This window comes from Muntiacus reevesi, chromosome 3, assembly GCF_963930625.1.
Source record: "Muntiacus reevesi chromosome 3, mMunRee1.1, whole genome shotgun sequence".
NCBI lineage: Eukaryota > Metazoa > Chordata > Mammalia > Artiodactyla > Cervidae > Muntiacus > Muntiacus reevesi.
In genome coordinates this window covers 32,767,995-32,785,548 of record NC_089251.1, presented here as the reverse complement: position 1 = coordinate 32,785,548, position 17,554 = coordinate 32,767,995, and the positions used below count along the sequence as shown (strand labels likewise).

The following is a 17,554-nucleotide window of genomic DNA, read 5'->3' as shown; positions in this document are numbered from 1 at the left end:
GGCCACTCACAGCCAGCCAGAATCTCATTTGCTCTCATGGTGGCAACGGTGGCTTCTGTCTAAGGCTATCCATCCCTGTTGGGACTCTAGTTGGCCTGGTCCCTGCCTTTCCACTCCAAGGCACTGAAGTTTAATAAAAAGGTTGTTTCTTCTCTGTCTGGGCTTCATGTGCCTGATCTAAAGCCACACCTGATCTGAAAAGTTCCTTTCTGTATGTATAGACTTTGTGATCTTTCCTCAAACAACTTCTACAGGGCCAGAGATAAATTCTATCGAAGCACTATCTGATTTCTGGCACCCCATGGCAGGACAGGGGGGAGAGCCTGAGAGGGCAGTGCCTGTGGGGAGGAGCTGGCCCAAGAGAGCTCATTCGAAGACAGACTGTGGAAATAATTCATGAGCCAGTGAGGCCTTCAGCCAAAATCATGGAAGGAACCCAGTGAACCCAGGCCTATCTTGTTTGTCTTGGAGGTTAGGTGTCTAATACAATGGCAGATTGTCATTATCCCCTGGAAAAGATACACATTCTCCTTCTAGGTCCTTCAAGGATGTAATTGAGTCTTCATACATCAGGCCTTAAGGTGTTGGGATGAAATTTCAAACCAGGCAGCTAGGACCATGTACAGATGTCTCTGCATCCTGGAATGTAAGCAATGTAAGCTTTCTGGCTTAACCTGTAAATATAACTCATATCAAGAAAAGAGTGGAAGGCTGCAGGGCCCAGAGAGGGAGAAAATGTAGTGATGAGGGGCAGCTGGAGAGACCGTGATGCAGATAACGAGACTCCTAAATTCCTCCCTGCCTCTGACGTTTAGTGAGCATCTTGCAGTGCCAATAGCAAAGCGTGTTTCCTTCTTCAGTGTCCCCTCTGTCTATATGGCCCTGGCCCAGCTCTGTTTACACTCACAGCTGCCAAGAGCCAGTCTGTCCCCTGGTCTTCCCATCAGCCCCTGCAGCCTCTGCCAGCCTCGGCTGCTACCTCAGCCTCAGCTGCTACCTGTGTGCCTGTGGTCTTGCAATCTCCCAGGGTTTGTGGGAACCTCAGGGGAGAAAAGCAAGGGACAGTGCACGAATTCAACTTCCAACTCAATCAAACCCTTTCCTCGCCCACTCCCCTTGTAACTGCCACAAGGGAGCCCCTGGGGCATCACCCGTGGGTGGCAAGCTGAGGCTCTATCTGCTCCTGGTCCTCCTGAGTACTCTCATTACAGAGGTGCCCACTGCTCTGCGGGGACCCAGAGCCGAGCCTGAATCAGATCTGATGGGTGAGAGGCAGAATGAAGACAGGTGAGGCATGGCAGAGAATCTAGGTCCTGAAGCTTGAGTTGCAGTCCAGGAGAAGGGGGCAACTGTGACGATCACTTGTCACCGGGTGCTGGTGACAGCGGTCTGGTGGGAAGAAGGGCGTCTGCCTCTCCAGAGACCTGGGGCCCGGCCTCTGCCTCCTTTGTTCTTTGGCCCGAGTTGGAGGTTGTGGTGGAGTCAAGGCCAGAGCACCCCAGGCCTCCGGCGTAGAGACGAGATCGCATTGGCCACTTCTGCAAGACACAGGGAGGGCACGAGAGTCAAGCTCACTAGCAAAGCCCCTTGTAGCCCTTGGCACCCAAAACTGGGCCTTCCCTAGCCTCCCTCCCTGGGACTACCCCCTCCCACCACCACAACTGCACCGTGACAGTGGTCCTGGGCTCACCCCCACTCCTGGCCTCACACCTCCTCCTGACCACCTGAGCCTGGCTGAGAGGCACAGGAGGACCTGTCTGAGGAGAGCAATGGACACAAGAGGAAACTGCCCCCACCATGGTGGGGAAGGAGGTGGGCAGCCGCCAGGGGCTGGGTGGTGGGGAGGGCGGCCAAGTGGGGCAGGGAGAGGCTTCTTCTGACACTGAACAGTCCTGCCCCCTTCTCTCGCCCAGCACCCACCCAAGTGCCTTGGCCACAAACATCAGTGCTGCCCACTCTCTCTAAAAGCAGCAGGCCTCTCAGGCCCGTCTGTCCTTGCAGCAGGCACGTAGGCAGTCCCAGAAAATGCCAGGTTGACTCTGCCCTAAGATCTGCCCTCCTCTTGACAGCCCCCCGACCCAGTGGTTGAGGGCCCCTGCTCCTGGGTAGCTACCCAACCCCACCAAGCTGCCAGGGTTCTAGCCCTAGCCAGGCTCTCATGTATTCATTCATACTTATTTATGAATAAGTACATACATTATACATACATTCATACATATTTATCCATCACCCGCTTCATGCAACTGCCTCCCCTTGCTGTCATCTCACAGCTAAGGAATGACTGTGCCACCCAGGGACTCTGCACCAGGTGCCACCACTGGCATTTCTGAGTGACCCCTTTTTGTTTCAAATTCTTGCATTTTAGCTGTATTTACATCAAAGAAAAATATCTTAAGTCTCAAGACATTTCAGAACTATGATGTTTAAGGGAGAGAGATGGTGACAAGTATCCTCCATAAAAATAAAGTTGCTATCCTCAGAGAGCAAAGATGACCCTTTATCACAGTTACACTCTGCAATCGGGAACTTACTCTGCACCGCCCCCCCACCTCCACCCCGGCGGCCTGCCTAGTGGCTATGAGCCCGGGGTCTAAAGTCAGACACTCTAGGGTTCAAACAGCATTCAGACACTTAACCTCCCTAAGCTTTGTTTTCCTTGTCGGTAAAGTAATTCTCAATTGAAAAAAAAAAAAAGAAAAAACCACCTTCATTTGGTTCTTATGTGGATTAAAAGATGAAAATGCTCTAAAGCCCTTAGTCCAGCTCCTGGAATAACTTAACATAATGTTATCACAATGTTAACTGTTATTGCAATGATGATTATTATTAATCATACTTTTCCTTCATGATCTCATTTCATTCCCTGGAAGCGAAGTCAGACTCACATTATCTTCCTTTTTACGTATAATAAAATAGAAGTTTGGGAAAGGTAGGTGGCAGACTGGTAAGTTCTGTATGCAGTACGCCCTCCTCCCTGACTTCCCAGCCTCTGTTGGTCCCCTACCCGGCTGGGTAGCTTCCAAAGTGATGTTTTCTTAGACCAACCCCTCCTGAGACAGAAGTCCAGAGGACACCAGGGCCCTGTATGGTGGCATGAAGGCCCTGGAATCTAGGAATCTCCCTAAAGTGTGGTTTTCTTCCCCAGGCCCCAGCCCTGGAAACTGCCCACTTCGCTCCTCAACCACTAAGTGCCTCAGAGTCTTGGGGCCTCTTAAGAATTTCCCTCCCCTTGGAGGAACCACATTCTCATGGAGTCATTTCTAATCATCATTCCCACTGCATCCCATGAGAAACACAGGGTCAGCCCAGTCCCAAGAGCCTGCCTCAGCTTCTCTCCCTCTGAGAGAGCAGGAAGCAGCTGGTCCCAAAGTCAGCTGTGCCCAACGGATGGGGCCTGAGTTCAGGGTTCCCCATCCCCAACCCCCTTTCCCAAGGCCCCAGGCTTGTGACCTACCTTGAGAGGGTGCAAGTAGCGGAGTCCACGCAGGAAAGGCGGCCAGGCAGGGCCAGGCATCTCTTGTCCAAGCGTGCGGGTGAGGTGGGCTATGTAGCTGGTGGCCAGCACCAGCACGTCCAACTTGGACAGCTTGGTGTCAGGCGGCACGGCTGGCAGGGTGGCCTGCAGGGCCAGAAAGGCCTGGCGCAACGTCCTCACCCGGCTCCGCTCCCGCGCAGCGTTCTCAGGACTGGCCTCGCTCTGCACAGAGGACCCGGGTGAGTAGATCTGACCAGACCCCCTTCGCCCCTGGGTGCTAGGTGTATCCTAGGGCAAGGTTTCCTGCCAGAGTAGTAGCAAGCCAATCGGCAGAGACCCAAGGGCCTCGTCCCCTCTTTGTCTGCTCTCGACCCGGCCCCACTTTACAGCGGAGGAAACAGAGAGAAGACCTCGCCTGGGCTCAGAACTGCAAGCCCTAGCCTCTTTCCCATCCTCTGCTGGGCCTCCCTCGGCTCTTGCCCCATCGACACCTAACTCTGAATCCTGCTTATCAGGATGCCCCGGGGCCACAGTGAGTGCACAGCCCTGCCCTGCTCTGTAGGGCTGACCCTGGCCCAGCCAGGTCCTGAGATGAGGACGCGGCTGTGATAAAGAGGAAAGGACAGCAAAGCCCACTGGCCCTGCTGCTTATGGCTGCTCTGGGACCTTGGGCAACACCTTACTCCTCTGGGTCTCAGTTTCCTCACGAGAAGTCAGCTGGGCCAGCTCTCTGAGCTGCACTCTGGTGAAGGCCAGTTCTGACTTGTCCCAAGCATGGAGCCTTGAAGCGGCAGTTGACCAGTGCCCCTCTCTTGGGCAGGACAGTAACCATGAATGAGACTGCCATCAGAGATGACACTGCAGCGCCTCCCATGCCTGCCTCCCGCAGCTCCCTCTTCAGGCCCCGACTTTCTTACCGGACCCCGAGCCAGGCTCCTGGCCCTGGCTCCTCGAGGGTTCAGGGCAGCTCGGCTCCATCTTTGGTTGCTCCAGCTGGACTCTTCCCACAGGTCCTGCCCTGTCCTGCTCAGGCGGTTCCTCTTCCTCTCAGTGCCTGCTGACAACCTCGGCGTGGCCTTGGCTGGGCTCTGGCTCAGTCCTGGCATGGCCCGTGCCCCTCTGGCCTCCCTCTGTGCCATGCACACCCCTGAGGTGTGGTGCTACAGTCCCCAGCTCCTGGACGCAGTGCCCAAGGGAGCCCTTAGGCTCTCGCTAGCGGGGCAGGCTGGTCATCCAGCCAGCAATGTCTATATCTGAGGGAGCTGGCGCCAACTCATTCCTGCTCAGCTCCTTGCTCTGGGAAAACCGCCCACCCGGCACAGCCCCCGCAGAAAGCCTCCTGACTGCCTCCCAACCGGCTGAGGGGTGGGGGTGCTGGACACGGGGAGTGGCCAAGCTCTGGGAGGAGGCCCCTGCAGAACAAGGCAGGAGCACGGTGGGAAAGGAGCACCCTTCCCGGAGCCCTGCCTGATGCCGCCGGTGGTCCTGGGATAGACCTGCTGCTTCAGCTTTGGGGCTCAAGTTCATGAAAGGGCCCTGAACTCCCTTCCCGGTGCCAGAAGCCTGGTTGTGTACATCCCTGAAAGGACCTTCCCTCGCCTTTGCCTGTGAGCATGACCTTCTGGCCACAGGTCCTCCTCCCCCTACCCCAAGCATGTCTCCTCTTTCCAACTCAGTACTGTAACTCTTACCTCTTTGTCCCCCTGGAATACCTCCCTCCAGCTCTGCCAGGGGAAAAGCTACCCATCCTTTGGGCATAACCGCACCGAACCCAGAACCCACATCTCCCTGTTTGATTGGTACCCCATTCTATGCACAGTCACACCCTGATTAGCTTCCTAACGGTTCACTGTTCTAGAACAGTACAGGCCAAGCACTGTGGTAAGTACTTCACACATATTATCTTATTTCTTAGACCAACCTTTTAAGAAAAAAACTCTTAAGTCATCACTTTACAGAAGGGAACACTGAGGTATTCAGAAGTGAAATACCTTGCGCAATGTCAAACACTGAGCAAGTGATAAAGGTGATGAAAGCCCAGGAGCAAGTGGGCCCTGGAATGCTGCCCCTCACCCTATGCTGCTCTGCCTTGGGTGGATCACTCACATGTGTGTTTCCCTGTGAGACTCGAGGTCTTTGAGGGCAAGGACCAGGTTGTTTGGTAAGCTGCCTCAAATCCTCCATACAGCTGGTTAGGAGGGGACAGGCTGAAAGAATAGCCAGCCTGCCAGAGTCACCCCTGATCTTGAGTTACCACCCCTCCCTGCAGCAGAATCACTGCAAGTCCCTTATCTCCCAATCTTAAATGCCAGCAGAGACAGAATAAGTAATGGGAAAGTACAGAGAGATCAGAGAAACAAAGGAGGATGTACTGGAAGACAGACATTCAGTCAACCAGAGAAAGGAAAACAGAGGCGAAGTAATACTGACTTGAATGTCCATCAGTAAAGAAGTGATGACATTGATTTAGGTATATTTATAGTGTGGAATGATATGCAGTAATAAGAAGCAAACCTGAGTATAGTGACCTGAAAAAACTCTCCACAATACACAGTGAAGTGTCGAAACCTAGTTGTAGATCACTATGTACAATAACATCCCAACTAGGCAGTTTGACTGTCTAACAGCAACACCTGGCTTAGAAAATGGGAAAAACCTAAAGTTCCAACAACTCCAACAGGCTGACCATCCTGTTCAGGGCTCGCAAGATGAGACTGATATGAAACATTTCTGTGCTTTACCTGAGAGATATACACATTCTCAGGGGCATAAGAACCTTGCCTTATACAAGAACCTCTCTGTTATTGAAACTAAGGGTCATCAGAAACTATTGTGGCAATCCTCTTTGGGGTCAAAGGTCATACCAATCTTGAAAGACCTGTTCACTGTACCCTCAGGACACAAAAATGGCATATGGATGGAAAAAGCAATAACTGCATACTTTTCAGACATAACAGAACTGTCTTGTGTTATACGTGTAGTTACTCCAAAGTTATCAGATGCCAACCTTCAAGTGATGAGCTAAGAATCAGTGGGACGCTCATCTCAAGACCCTCAGCCCTGTTTTGAAAAGCTGCCTACAGAGAATTCCACTGCCATAAACAGATAAATTGGGCATTCCAAATCTAACCATCTGTGAGATGAGGAGTGGCCCATAGAATGAGTAGCAAGTATTTTCAGGCTTTCAGTTCAATACTGTCTTTCTCAGAAGGCATTTGGGTGTGAATAAGGCAGGCCTCTCCCAAGTTTCCATCCAGAGCCCATCTGAAATGTAATCAGGTCAATGTCAAAGCCAGACTTCTAAGGGAACTGATGAAAGCCCTTGGCAGATGGTAAATGGTACGATCTCTCTCCTTCCAGAGGAACTTAACCTATCAAGGAAGGAGGGAGCTCTGGCTCCAACTTTTCTGAGTCAAGACACAGATAGGAAAGAAGAAAAAAAATTAAAACTATACCTGCAGCCACATGGAAAGAGATCTCCTTGTGCCCAAGTGCATTCCTACACTCTCAAGGAGCTCTTCTACCCATATGCTCAGTCCTCAGGACTGCCAAGTCATGGCCAGTTTAACCTGGGACTTCTCAGACTTTCATCTCAGGACTCAAGACTTTCAACTCACCTCAAGACTTTCACTTCTCAGATTTGCATCCTCAGCAGAGATGCTAGAAAGGAAAGGAAAACTTACACAATGAAAAACAGTGTCCACAAAGCCCCAGAAGGTGAACCAAGACAGGGTAAGCCTGATGTACAGGGGTGGTGTTTCCCAGGTCAAAATCCAGGGGATGTTTCTATTGCTCCAGTATCTTGCACAAGTTTCCTATCAGGCTGCAGAACAGGCAGACTGGGCCTCTGCAAGCTTGTCTTGAAGGCATGAGGGCTGAGACTCATCTACAGAGCACAGCTCAGGTCCATGCCATGCCTGGCTGTCTCTGCAGGTACAGGACTACTGGCATGTACCTGTGTGGACAGTCCTGTGAAGTACAGCTTTGTCCCAGTCTTGGGCTTCGTCCCTAACAGCCAGGCCACGGATATAGCAGGGCAGGTTCTGCCACATTGGTCCAAATGGGCTTCATGGGGAACACAGAGAGATGATGGGTGAAGGCACAGCTTCTGCCATGTGTTCTCTCTCTTTTTTAAAGTATTTTGTAATTTAATTTACTTATTTATTTTTGGCTGTGCTGGATCTTCATTGCTGCACTGGCTTTTCTCTTGTTGCCACGAGTGGGAGCCACTCTCTAGCTGCTGTGCGTGAGCATCTCATTGTGGTGGCTTCTCTTGTGGTGGAGCAGAGGCTCCAGGGCACAGGCCCAATAGCTGTGGCGCAGCACTTATTTGCTCCGCGGCACATGGAATCTTCCTGGGTCAGGGACTGAACCTGTGTCTCCTGTATTGGCAGGTGGATTCTTCATCACTGAGCCACCAAGTATTCTCTTTCGAAGTTGGTCTGGGACATCTGTTTCTTGAGTAGGAAACAGGTAGGGTCCCAGGAACTGGTCTAACTAATGGAAGTTGGGTCTAATGGCTCCTATCTCGGCCTCTAGTACTGATGACAGATTCTCCTCCTCCTAGGCTTTGTTTCAGCAAAGCACCACCAGCCCCCACTATTTCAGGATGAGGACGAAGCCCCTTCACAGTTCACATTGGGACTGGCTCTGTCTACAGAGATGTGGAGAGGAACTGGATATAGATAGAGTAGGATCATTTTCAACCAAGAACTTGAGCTCCATCTCCTAGGAGTTGTTATCTACACCTGGAACAATGACCTCTTGAATACTATTCACATTTGAGGTCCCTTTGAGAAAGAAATACTCAGTAAGCTCAGAATCTATCTGTATGGCCAGGGGACTGGTGCGAAGGGACAAGAAGAGTAGCCTTCTTCCTCTCTTTCTGGAACAGTCATTCATATTTCTCTCAGTGCCTCAAGTGCTATAGAAACAACCTGGAAGTGTGATGATTACTTCCAGTCCAAAGGAAAAATACACTTTTATTCTTTTTCAATCTTATGTCTCTAGATATATTCCCATTTATTTTTGTTTTGTATTTTATTTGCACCCAACTCTTTTTTTTCTTGGTGCCACTCAGTATGAGAGATCTTGGTTCCCCAACCAGGTATTGAACCCAAGCCCCCTGAAGTGGAAGTGTGGATTCCTACCACTGGACTCCAGGGAATTCCCACACACAACTGTTTTTTGTGTTTTTGATCAGTGTTGCCAGAAATATGCCTATATTATCAACCTGCTCAAAGATCAGCCTTTTTTTTTTTTTAATATTCTATATCTTTAAAAGTTATTATAAAATGTACCATTTAACTATTTTTAAGTATACAGTTCGGTGGCAATAAGTATATTCACTTTGTTGTGCAAAAATCATTGCCATCCCTCCCCAGAGCACTTCTCATATTGCAAAACTGAAATTCCATACTTATTAAACAATAATTCTCCATTTCCCCTACTCCCAACACCTCTGAACTTTCTGTCTCTGAGAATCTGGCTACTCTGAGTCCCTCATATGAGTAGAATCAAGCACTATTTTTCCTTTTGTGAAACAATATTCCATTGTATGCATTTATCACATCTTGTTTATCCATTTATGTGTCAATGGACATTGGGTTATTTCTACTTTAGCGCTATTGTGAATAATGCTGCTAAGAACATTAGTGTACAAGTATCTCTTTGAGATCCTGCTTTTGATTTTGGGGGGTATTTACCCAGAAGTGAACTTGCTGAATCATATAATAATTCTATTTTTAATATTTTGTGGAACAACCATACTGATTTTTATAGTAGCTGCATCATTTTATATTACCACCAGCAGTGCACAAGAGTTCTAATTTCTCCACATCTTCCATAACACTTATTTTCTGCCTTGTTTTGTTTTATAATTGCCATCTTAATGAATGTGAATCCCTATTCTTTTAAAGTCTCTATTTCACTCATTTTTAGCCTTATTTTTATTTTCTTCCTTCTCATTTCTTCCATTTTGCCCTAGTGGTCATTTTCCAACTTCTGGAAAAGAAAGCTGGGTTGGTTTGTCTTTGAAGTTCACTGTGATTTGCTAAATGATAAAAGGAACAATAGAACAAGAAGACTTAATTATCATAAACATAACTTCACATCTAATAACACAGCTTCAAAAATACATAAAGCAACAACTGAGAGAAATGCAAGGAGAACTATATAAATCAACAGTTATAATTGATTTTAATACATCTCATGAGAAATGCTGGGCTGGATGAAGCACAAGCTGGAATCAAGATTGCCGGGAGAAACATCAATAACCTCAGATATGCAGGTAACACCACCCTTATGGCAGAAAGCAAAGAGAAACTAAAGAGTTTCTTGATAAAAGTGAAAGAGGAGAGTGAAAAAGCTAGTTTAAAGTTCAACATTCAAAAAAGAAGACCATGGCAACCGGTCCTATCACTTCATGGCAAATAGATAGGAAACCATGACAGACTTTATTTTCTTGGGCTCCAAAATCATTGCAGATGGTGACTGCAGCCATGAAATTAGAAGACACTTGCTCCTTGGAAGAAAAACTATGACCAACCGTGACAGCATATTAAAAAGCAGAGACATTACTTTGTCAGCAAAGGTCCATCTAGTCAAAGCTATGGTTTTTCCAGCAGTCATGTATGGATGTGAGAATTGGACCATAAAGAAGGCTGAGCACTGAAGAAAGGATGCTTTTGAACTGTGGTGTTGGAGAAGACTCTTGAGAGTCCCTTGGACTACAAGGAGATCAAACCAGTCAATCCTAAAGGAGATCAGTCCTGGGTGTTCATTGGAAGGACTGATGCTGAAACTGAAGCTCCAATACTTTGACCACCTGATGTAAAGAACAGACTCACTTGAAAAGACCCTGATGCTGGGGAAGATTGAAGGCAGGAGGAGAAGGGGACGACAAAGGATGAGATGGTTGGATGGCATCACTGACTCAATGGACATGAGTTTGAGCAAGCTCCAGGAGTTGGTAATGGACAGGGGGGCCTGGTGTGCTGCAGTCCATGGGGTCACAAAGAGTTGGACACAACTGAGCGACTGAACTGAGCCAAACCGAACTTAGCACATCTCTTTCAGAAAATGATAGATTAGAGATACATAAGCAGAGATACTGAATTATAATCGATAAACTCAAATACTAGATAAACTCAAATATCCATAAATTGATAAAATTGATAAATCCATATTTATGATAAATCCATAAAACTGATAAACTCAAATGTCCATAAATAGAGGACAAACACTGGACATTCCTGGAGAGAGTAGAAATAGAAAGAGTATCAAGGCCAACTTTTAAATTTTACTCTGTATATGTATGCATCATTTGGATTTTTTAATAATGGAATTTATCTGTGCATTGTTTGTTTACTTCAAAGAACAAGAAAAGCTAAAAGGCAAACAAGCCTTTGGTTCAACTGGCTGGTTCAGGTGTTTCCACCACAGTACTGTCAAAGTCTTGTTGAAATCAATATACAAGGGGATAATTATAATTCCTAGGCTAGAAAACTCATTTGCAAAGTAGGAAATAAGAGCAATGTGCTATGTAGCACAGGGAGCCCAGTCTGGTGCTCTGTGATGACCTGGAGGGATGGGATGGGGGGAGGGGAGGGAGGCTAGGAGGGAAGAGATGAATGTATAATTATGGCTGATTTGCATTGTTGTGTGGCAAAACACCAACACAACATTGTAAAAAAATTTTTTAATGTAAATAACTGAAATGTGCATACACAAAAAGAGTAATGTGGGAAATTTTATGTAAGTAACTAAAGACTTTATTTAGATACAAACAAGCACTCAAGGATATGGCAAATCAAGTTGCTGAACTACAAAAGCAACTCACAGAGGGTCAGAACACAGGAGTGCAAATTACAGTTCCCACTTGGCAAGTCTCCATAGCAGCTAGTTTGAGAGAATATTATCGATCAACTTTGGAAGAATAAGAAAAGAAGAATCACAGAGACAAATCTGATAATACTCATTCCAGCACTGGCCAGAAACGATAATGCTTTGCTCAACAGACTTTAAGTATTTCTGTTGCGATAAATGAAACTAACCTCTTAGCTTGGTGTTATCAGGCAATCGATTTATTAGTTTGCCCAGCTTTCCTGGTTCTGAGACCATGCATCAAGCCTCTTTCTGACCCCCAGGCAGTTCAGTCTACATGATTTGAGAGAATCGGTGATGTTGAAAGCAGTATGTCAATCCTGCAACTATGATTTCTCATGGTAAATTAATTATGTGGATTCTGATTACATTTTGACTTCCCAAATAGACTATAAAGGGAGAATATGCAAGTCCATGTGAGCTACTTTTTAGGGTAAATTTTTAAATTGGCATTCTGGCACTTACCTCAGGCTGTGTGTTTCAGTTGGCAGAGTCAAGAGCTCATTTCGTATCATGGAAAGTGAGAGTTCAGATATAACTGCCCTCCTTGGTGACATAATATATATGCCACTTCTGGAAAGCAACTCTCTAAAGAAGGCTTGCTTCTGAGAGGGAAAGTGTCCTGAGAACCTCACTGAAGACTGCAGTCCCTCCTTTCATGGACAAATTCATGGAAAATCTCATGCCTGGTCTATCAATCTATCTTAAATTTACAGTATTCAACAGTTGAGTTTCCCAGGTGGCTCAGTGGTAAAGAATCCACCTGCCAAGCAGGAGACGCAGGTTCGATCCCTGAGTCAGGAAGATCTCCTGTAGAAAGAAATGGCAACCCATTCCAGTATTCTTACCTGGGAAATCCCATGGACAGAAGAGCCTGGCAGGCTATAATCCATGGGGTCACAAAAGTGTCAGACACGACTTAGTGACTAAACAGCAGCATTCAACAATTAGGCAAAAAAAATCAATAAGGATATAGAAGACTCGAGCAACACAATAAACTAAATAAACCAATAACAGGCAATAAAAAAACTTAACAGGCATCAAAGAACACTCAACAACAATAGATAAACAGTATTCCAAAGTGTTCAAGGAACATTCTCCAGAACAGAACATATGTTAGGGCATAAAACTAGCCTTGGTAGATTTAAAAAGATAAAAATTTGACAAAGTAGGCTGCTGCCAGTGCCCCAGTCCCCACGGCAAGCCACTGCCGACCCCACCTCCTCAGGAGACCCTCTGACACTAGCAGTGACAGTGTACACCTGTATTTTCCTGGGAGTGTTCCTGAATATCAGTATACCTACATTTTTTGAACTTTTTGTGGAAACTGTCTACCCAGCTCCAGAAGGAATTAGGAATTGTGGAGTTGTCACTTAACGAACACATTCATGGGAGTATTTTATTGTTTCTCACATTTTATCACACAGAGTTGTCTTGGTTCAACTGGTGCCTTCCTGGGTCCTGTTTGCTCAATCTCCTCTTCATTCTGTGCTTCAGAGAATCCTATGATAGACTCTATCTTGAAGCAGTTGTCTCAGTTCACTAGCACAGACTTGAAGGAGTTTAGAGACTGGAAATCAATACTGCACATACACATTTGCTTGGAATTGCACAGGAGAAAAAAAAAGGAGAAGAGAGAAAGTCATTCAGAGGTTTTGTTAGGTTACAGATTATCACATTAATTTAATTACTACTAGGTAATAATTATGTGGAACTTGAGTGATAATAGTGGATTTAAAACTAAAAAAAAAAATCCAAAAATAGATATGCAAAAAGCAACAAAGGTTTACTGTATAGCATAGGGAACTATAGTCAATACCTTGTAATAACCTATAATGGAAAATAATTTCAAAAATAATATATGTGTATGTGTATAACTGAATCACATACACAACAAAGAATTCTATTTTTTGAAATTTTGTAACATTTATCTTTTGGCCAGCTTTTCTAAATGTCCTATGGACATCTAATAACAATGTATGAGATGCTTCTGCTGCTAAGTCACTTCAGTCATGTCTGACTCTGTGCGACCCCACAGGTGGCAACCCACCAGGTTCCGCCGTCCCTGGGATTCTCCAGGCAAGAATACTGGGGTGGGTTGCCATTTCCTTCTGCAATGCATGAAAGTGAAAAGTGAAAGTGAATTTGCTCAGTCACGTCCGACTCTTAGCGACTCCATGGACTGCAGCCTACCAGGCTCCTCCATCCATGGAATTTTCCAGGCAAGAGTACTGGAGTGGGTTGCCATTGCCTTCTCCAATGTATGAGATACAAAATTTTAAATAGATTTGTGTAGGATATAAGATGAGTATAAATTAAATATAAAATATAAATCTATTTAAATTATTAATAACATCATTCAAGATGTTATTTCTATTTTTTCTGCACTTTATAAAATATTCTCAGAGAAATATTAATATGTCTATGGATGATTGTATGTTTTTTTCCCCTTATATTTCTTCTGATTTTTTGCTTTATGTATCTTTGCTTCTTTATTGTTAGGTGTCTAATGACTTATGATGTCTATCTTCTTTGTGAATTATACCTTTTATCATTAAAAATATTCATCTTTAAAAAAATATTCACCTTTGCTACATTTAAAATAAATAAATAAATAAAATCCTACAAAGTATGTTCTCCAACCACAATGGAATAGAAATCAGTAATAGAATAAATCTAGCAAATTCACAAATATGTAGAAATTAAACAACATACTTCTAAACAATCAGTAAGTCAAAGAAGAAATTCCAAGCAAAAGTAGAAATTATTTCCAGATTCATGAAAACAAAAAAACAACACCCTAAAACGTATGGGATGCAGCTAAAGCAGTGGGAAAAAGGGAGAATATATAGCTGTAAATGTCTACATTTTGAAAAGAAGAAAAATCTCAAACTAATGATCTAATCACATTTTAGGAAACCAGAAAGGGAAGAAAAAACTAAGCTCAAAGCAAGTAGAAGAAAAGACATAATAAGGATCAGAACAAAAGCAAATGAAATAGAAAAATAATGGAGAAAATGAAAAATATAAATGGTTCTTTAAAAAGAACAACAAAATCAGCAAAACTTTATCTAGACTGACCAAGAATAAAAAAGAGGACTCTCCATAAGATCAGGGAGAAGAAAAGGATATCTGCTCTCATCACTTCTATTCAATGTTGTTCTGCAGATTCTAGCAAGGCAACTAGTCAAGATTTGGGCAGGTAGGGTAATGCCTTCCCCAAAGGTCCGGTTTTTAATCCCTATAACCAGTGCAAATGTTAGGTTACCTGGGAAGGGGAAATTAAGATTGCTAATCTGCTGATTTTAAAATAGATTATCCTGGATTATCCAGTTGGGCCCAATGGAATCACACAGGTACTTATAAATTGAAAAGAGAGGCGGAGGAGTTCAGAGTCAGAAGAAGGGTCATGGAGGGCTTCCCTGGAGGCTCAATGGTAAAGAATCTGCCAACCAACGCAGGAGACACAGGTTCCATCCCTGGTCCAGGAAGATCCCACATGCCAAGGATCAACTAAGCCTGTGCGCCACAACTATTGAGCTTGTGCTCTAGAGCCCCGGAGCCACCAACTACTGAGTCCACATGCTGCAGCTACTGAAACCCCCACTCCCTAGAGCCTGTGCTCCACAACAAAAGAAGCCACTGCAATGAGAAGCCCACACAACTAGAGAGTAGCCCCTGTTCATCACAACTAGAGAAAAGCCCTCGTAGCCACAAAGACCCAGCACAGCCAAAAATAAATAAATAAATAAATAAAATTATATATATATATATATATATATATATAAAGAATGGTCATGGAGATACAACGGTGCTGGCTTTGAAGAGGAGAGGGAATTTGGGCAACCTCTAGAAGCTGGAAGAAGAAACAAGAAAATGGGTTCCCCTGAGAGCCTCCAGAAAGGAATACAGCCCTGCCAACATCTTGACTTCAGCGCAGTTAACGACTCATGTTGGACTTCTAATCTATAGGACTGTGAGATATATATTTCTGTTGTTTTAAGAAGCTAAGTATGAGGTGACTTGTTACAGGAACAACAGGGAACTGGAACAATGGTCAACAGATTTTTGACAAGGATACTAAGACAATTCAGTGGAGAAAGAATAGACTTTTCAACAGTGTTGGGACAATTTTCCGGCATATGCCAAAGACTGAAGTTGGGCCCCTACCTTGCAACACATACAAAAATTAACTCAAGTGGATCGTAGATCTAAATTTAACAGGTAAATCTACAAAAGTCTTGGAAGAAAACAATAAATCTTTGTGACCCTGGGTTAGGCAATGTCTTAGATAAGATACCAAAAGGAAGCAAGGAAAGAAAAAAATAAATAAATTGGACTCTAATTTAAAAGATTTCATGAATCAAAGGAGACTATCAAGAAATTAAAAAGATTATCCAGAGAACAGAAGAAAATATTTGCAAATCATGTATCTGATAAGAAACTTGTATATCCAGATAAGAGACTTCTTTATCCAAAATACACAGTGTTACTCATTCAGCTGCTCAGTCTGACTCTTTGTGATCCCTTGGAGTGTAGCCCGCCAGGCTCCTCTGACCATGGAATTCTCCAGGCAAGAATACTAGAATGGGTATCCATTCCCTTAAGAACACTAAAAATCCAACAATAAGAACACAAAAAACCTAATTAAAATAAGGGCCAAAGATTTGAATAGATATTTCTCCTAAGAAGATAAACAAATAGCCAATAAGCACATAAAAAATGCTCATCATCATTAGTCACTAGTGAAACGTAAATCAAAATCCTAATATTATACTACTTCACACCCGCTAGGATTGCTAAAATAAAAAAGACAGACAATAGCATGTGTTGGTGAAGATAGGAAAACTTGGAAGCATTGTGCCTTGCTGGTGGGATTCGAAAATGGTACAACTAATTTGGAAGATAGTTTGGCAGCTTCTCAAAATGTTAAATATAGACTTATCATGTGATTCAGCAATTCTACTCACTGTTATCTACTCAAGATCAATGAAAACATACGTCCATACAAACTTGTACAAGAATTTTCACAGCAGCCTTGCTCATAATTGACAAAAAAAGCAAACCCAACAAAACTGAATGGGAAAACAAAATGTGGTATTTCCATATAATATTATTTGGTGATGAAAAGGAATAAAGTAACGATACACGCTACAACATGTAGGAACCTTGAAAACATAATGCCAAGTGAAAGAAGTCAGACACAAAAGGTCACATGTTGTATGATTCCACTCATATAAAATGTCTAAAATATGCAAATCCATAGAAACAGAAAGTAGATTTAAGGAACTGGGGGGAGGGAGGAATGAGTGACTGTGGGTATGAAATTTCTTTGGGGAGGGATATAAAAATGGTCTAAAATTATATTGTGGTGATAGTTGCACAACCCTGTGAGTATAACGAAAAAACAGTAAATCACACACTTTAAATGAGTGAACTGTATGATATGTGAATTATATCTTAGTAAAGCCATTAAGAAAATAGATGTAAAAGCATATAAGCAGGATGTCCCTGGCAGTCCAGTGGTTAAGACTTCATGCTTCCAATGCAGAGGACATGGGTTTGATCTGTGGTTGGGGAACTGAGATCCCACATGCCATGTGGCATGGCCTAAAAATTTAACAACAACAAAAAAAGCGAACAAAAACCCATATAAGCATATCCAAAGAGAGTAGAACTTAACTCTTCTCATCTCCCTGCCAAATATAGATGTAAATATATGAGGTAAAGGATGTATTCATTAACAGTTGGGAGAATTCCTTTCACGGTGTACCAAATATCACTATATACACTTAAAATGTATTATAATTTTATTTATGAGTTATACTGCAATAAAGCTAAAAATTATAAAACACAAAGGATTTTTTTTTAAAGCAAACATAAAAAAAAAAAAAAAAGCAAACATATAAGCAAATCCAAGGAGGGAAAGGTGTGGACCATGAACCACGGTCAGAAAGCAAAGGAAAACAGGAAGTTGAAGGGAGCGCCCAGCCTAGAGAGGCTGTACAGTTGGGGAGAACCCTGACTGGAGGAGGTGTTGGGAGCTGTAAAGTACAAGGGCGCAGAGCAGAGGTGGGGGCTAGGCCCAGAAGGAGAGACTGAATGCCCCAAAGACTCGTGCTTGCTTCAGTTTTGTCAAGAGCCAGCCTTCAAATGATCTCTGAGAGAAGGTCCTAGAGCCTTCATGAGGAGAGC

General features: G+C 44.3%; 1 protein-coding gene across 1 annotated transcript; it reads right to left on the bottom strand.

Moving 5' to 3' along the window:
* Positions 1-1,297: 1,297 nt before the first annotated feature.
* On the bottom strand, positions 1,298-4,779 carry TCF23 (transcription factor 23). Its single transcript, XM_065927217.1, has 3 exons — positions 4,393-4,779; positions 3,455-3,697; positions 1,298-1,538 (listed from the first exon to the last, which is right to left on the bottom strand). Exons 1-3 carry the CDS (start codon positions 4,612-4,614, stop codon positions 1,359-1,361), a joined length of 645 nt encoding a protein of 214 aa, XP_065783289.1. The 5' UTR covers positions 4,615-4,779; the 3' UTR covers positions 1,298-1,358.
* Between the last annotated feature and the right edge of the window lie 12,775 nt (positions 4,780-17,554).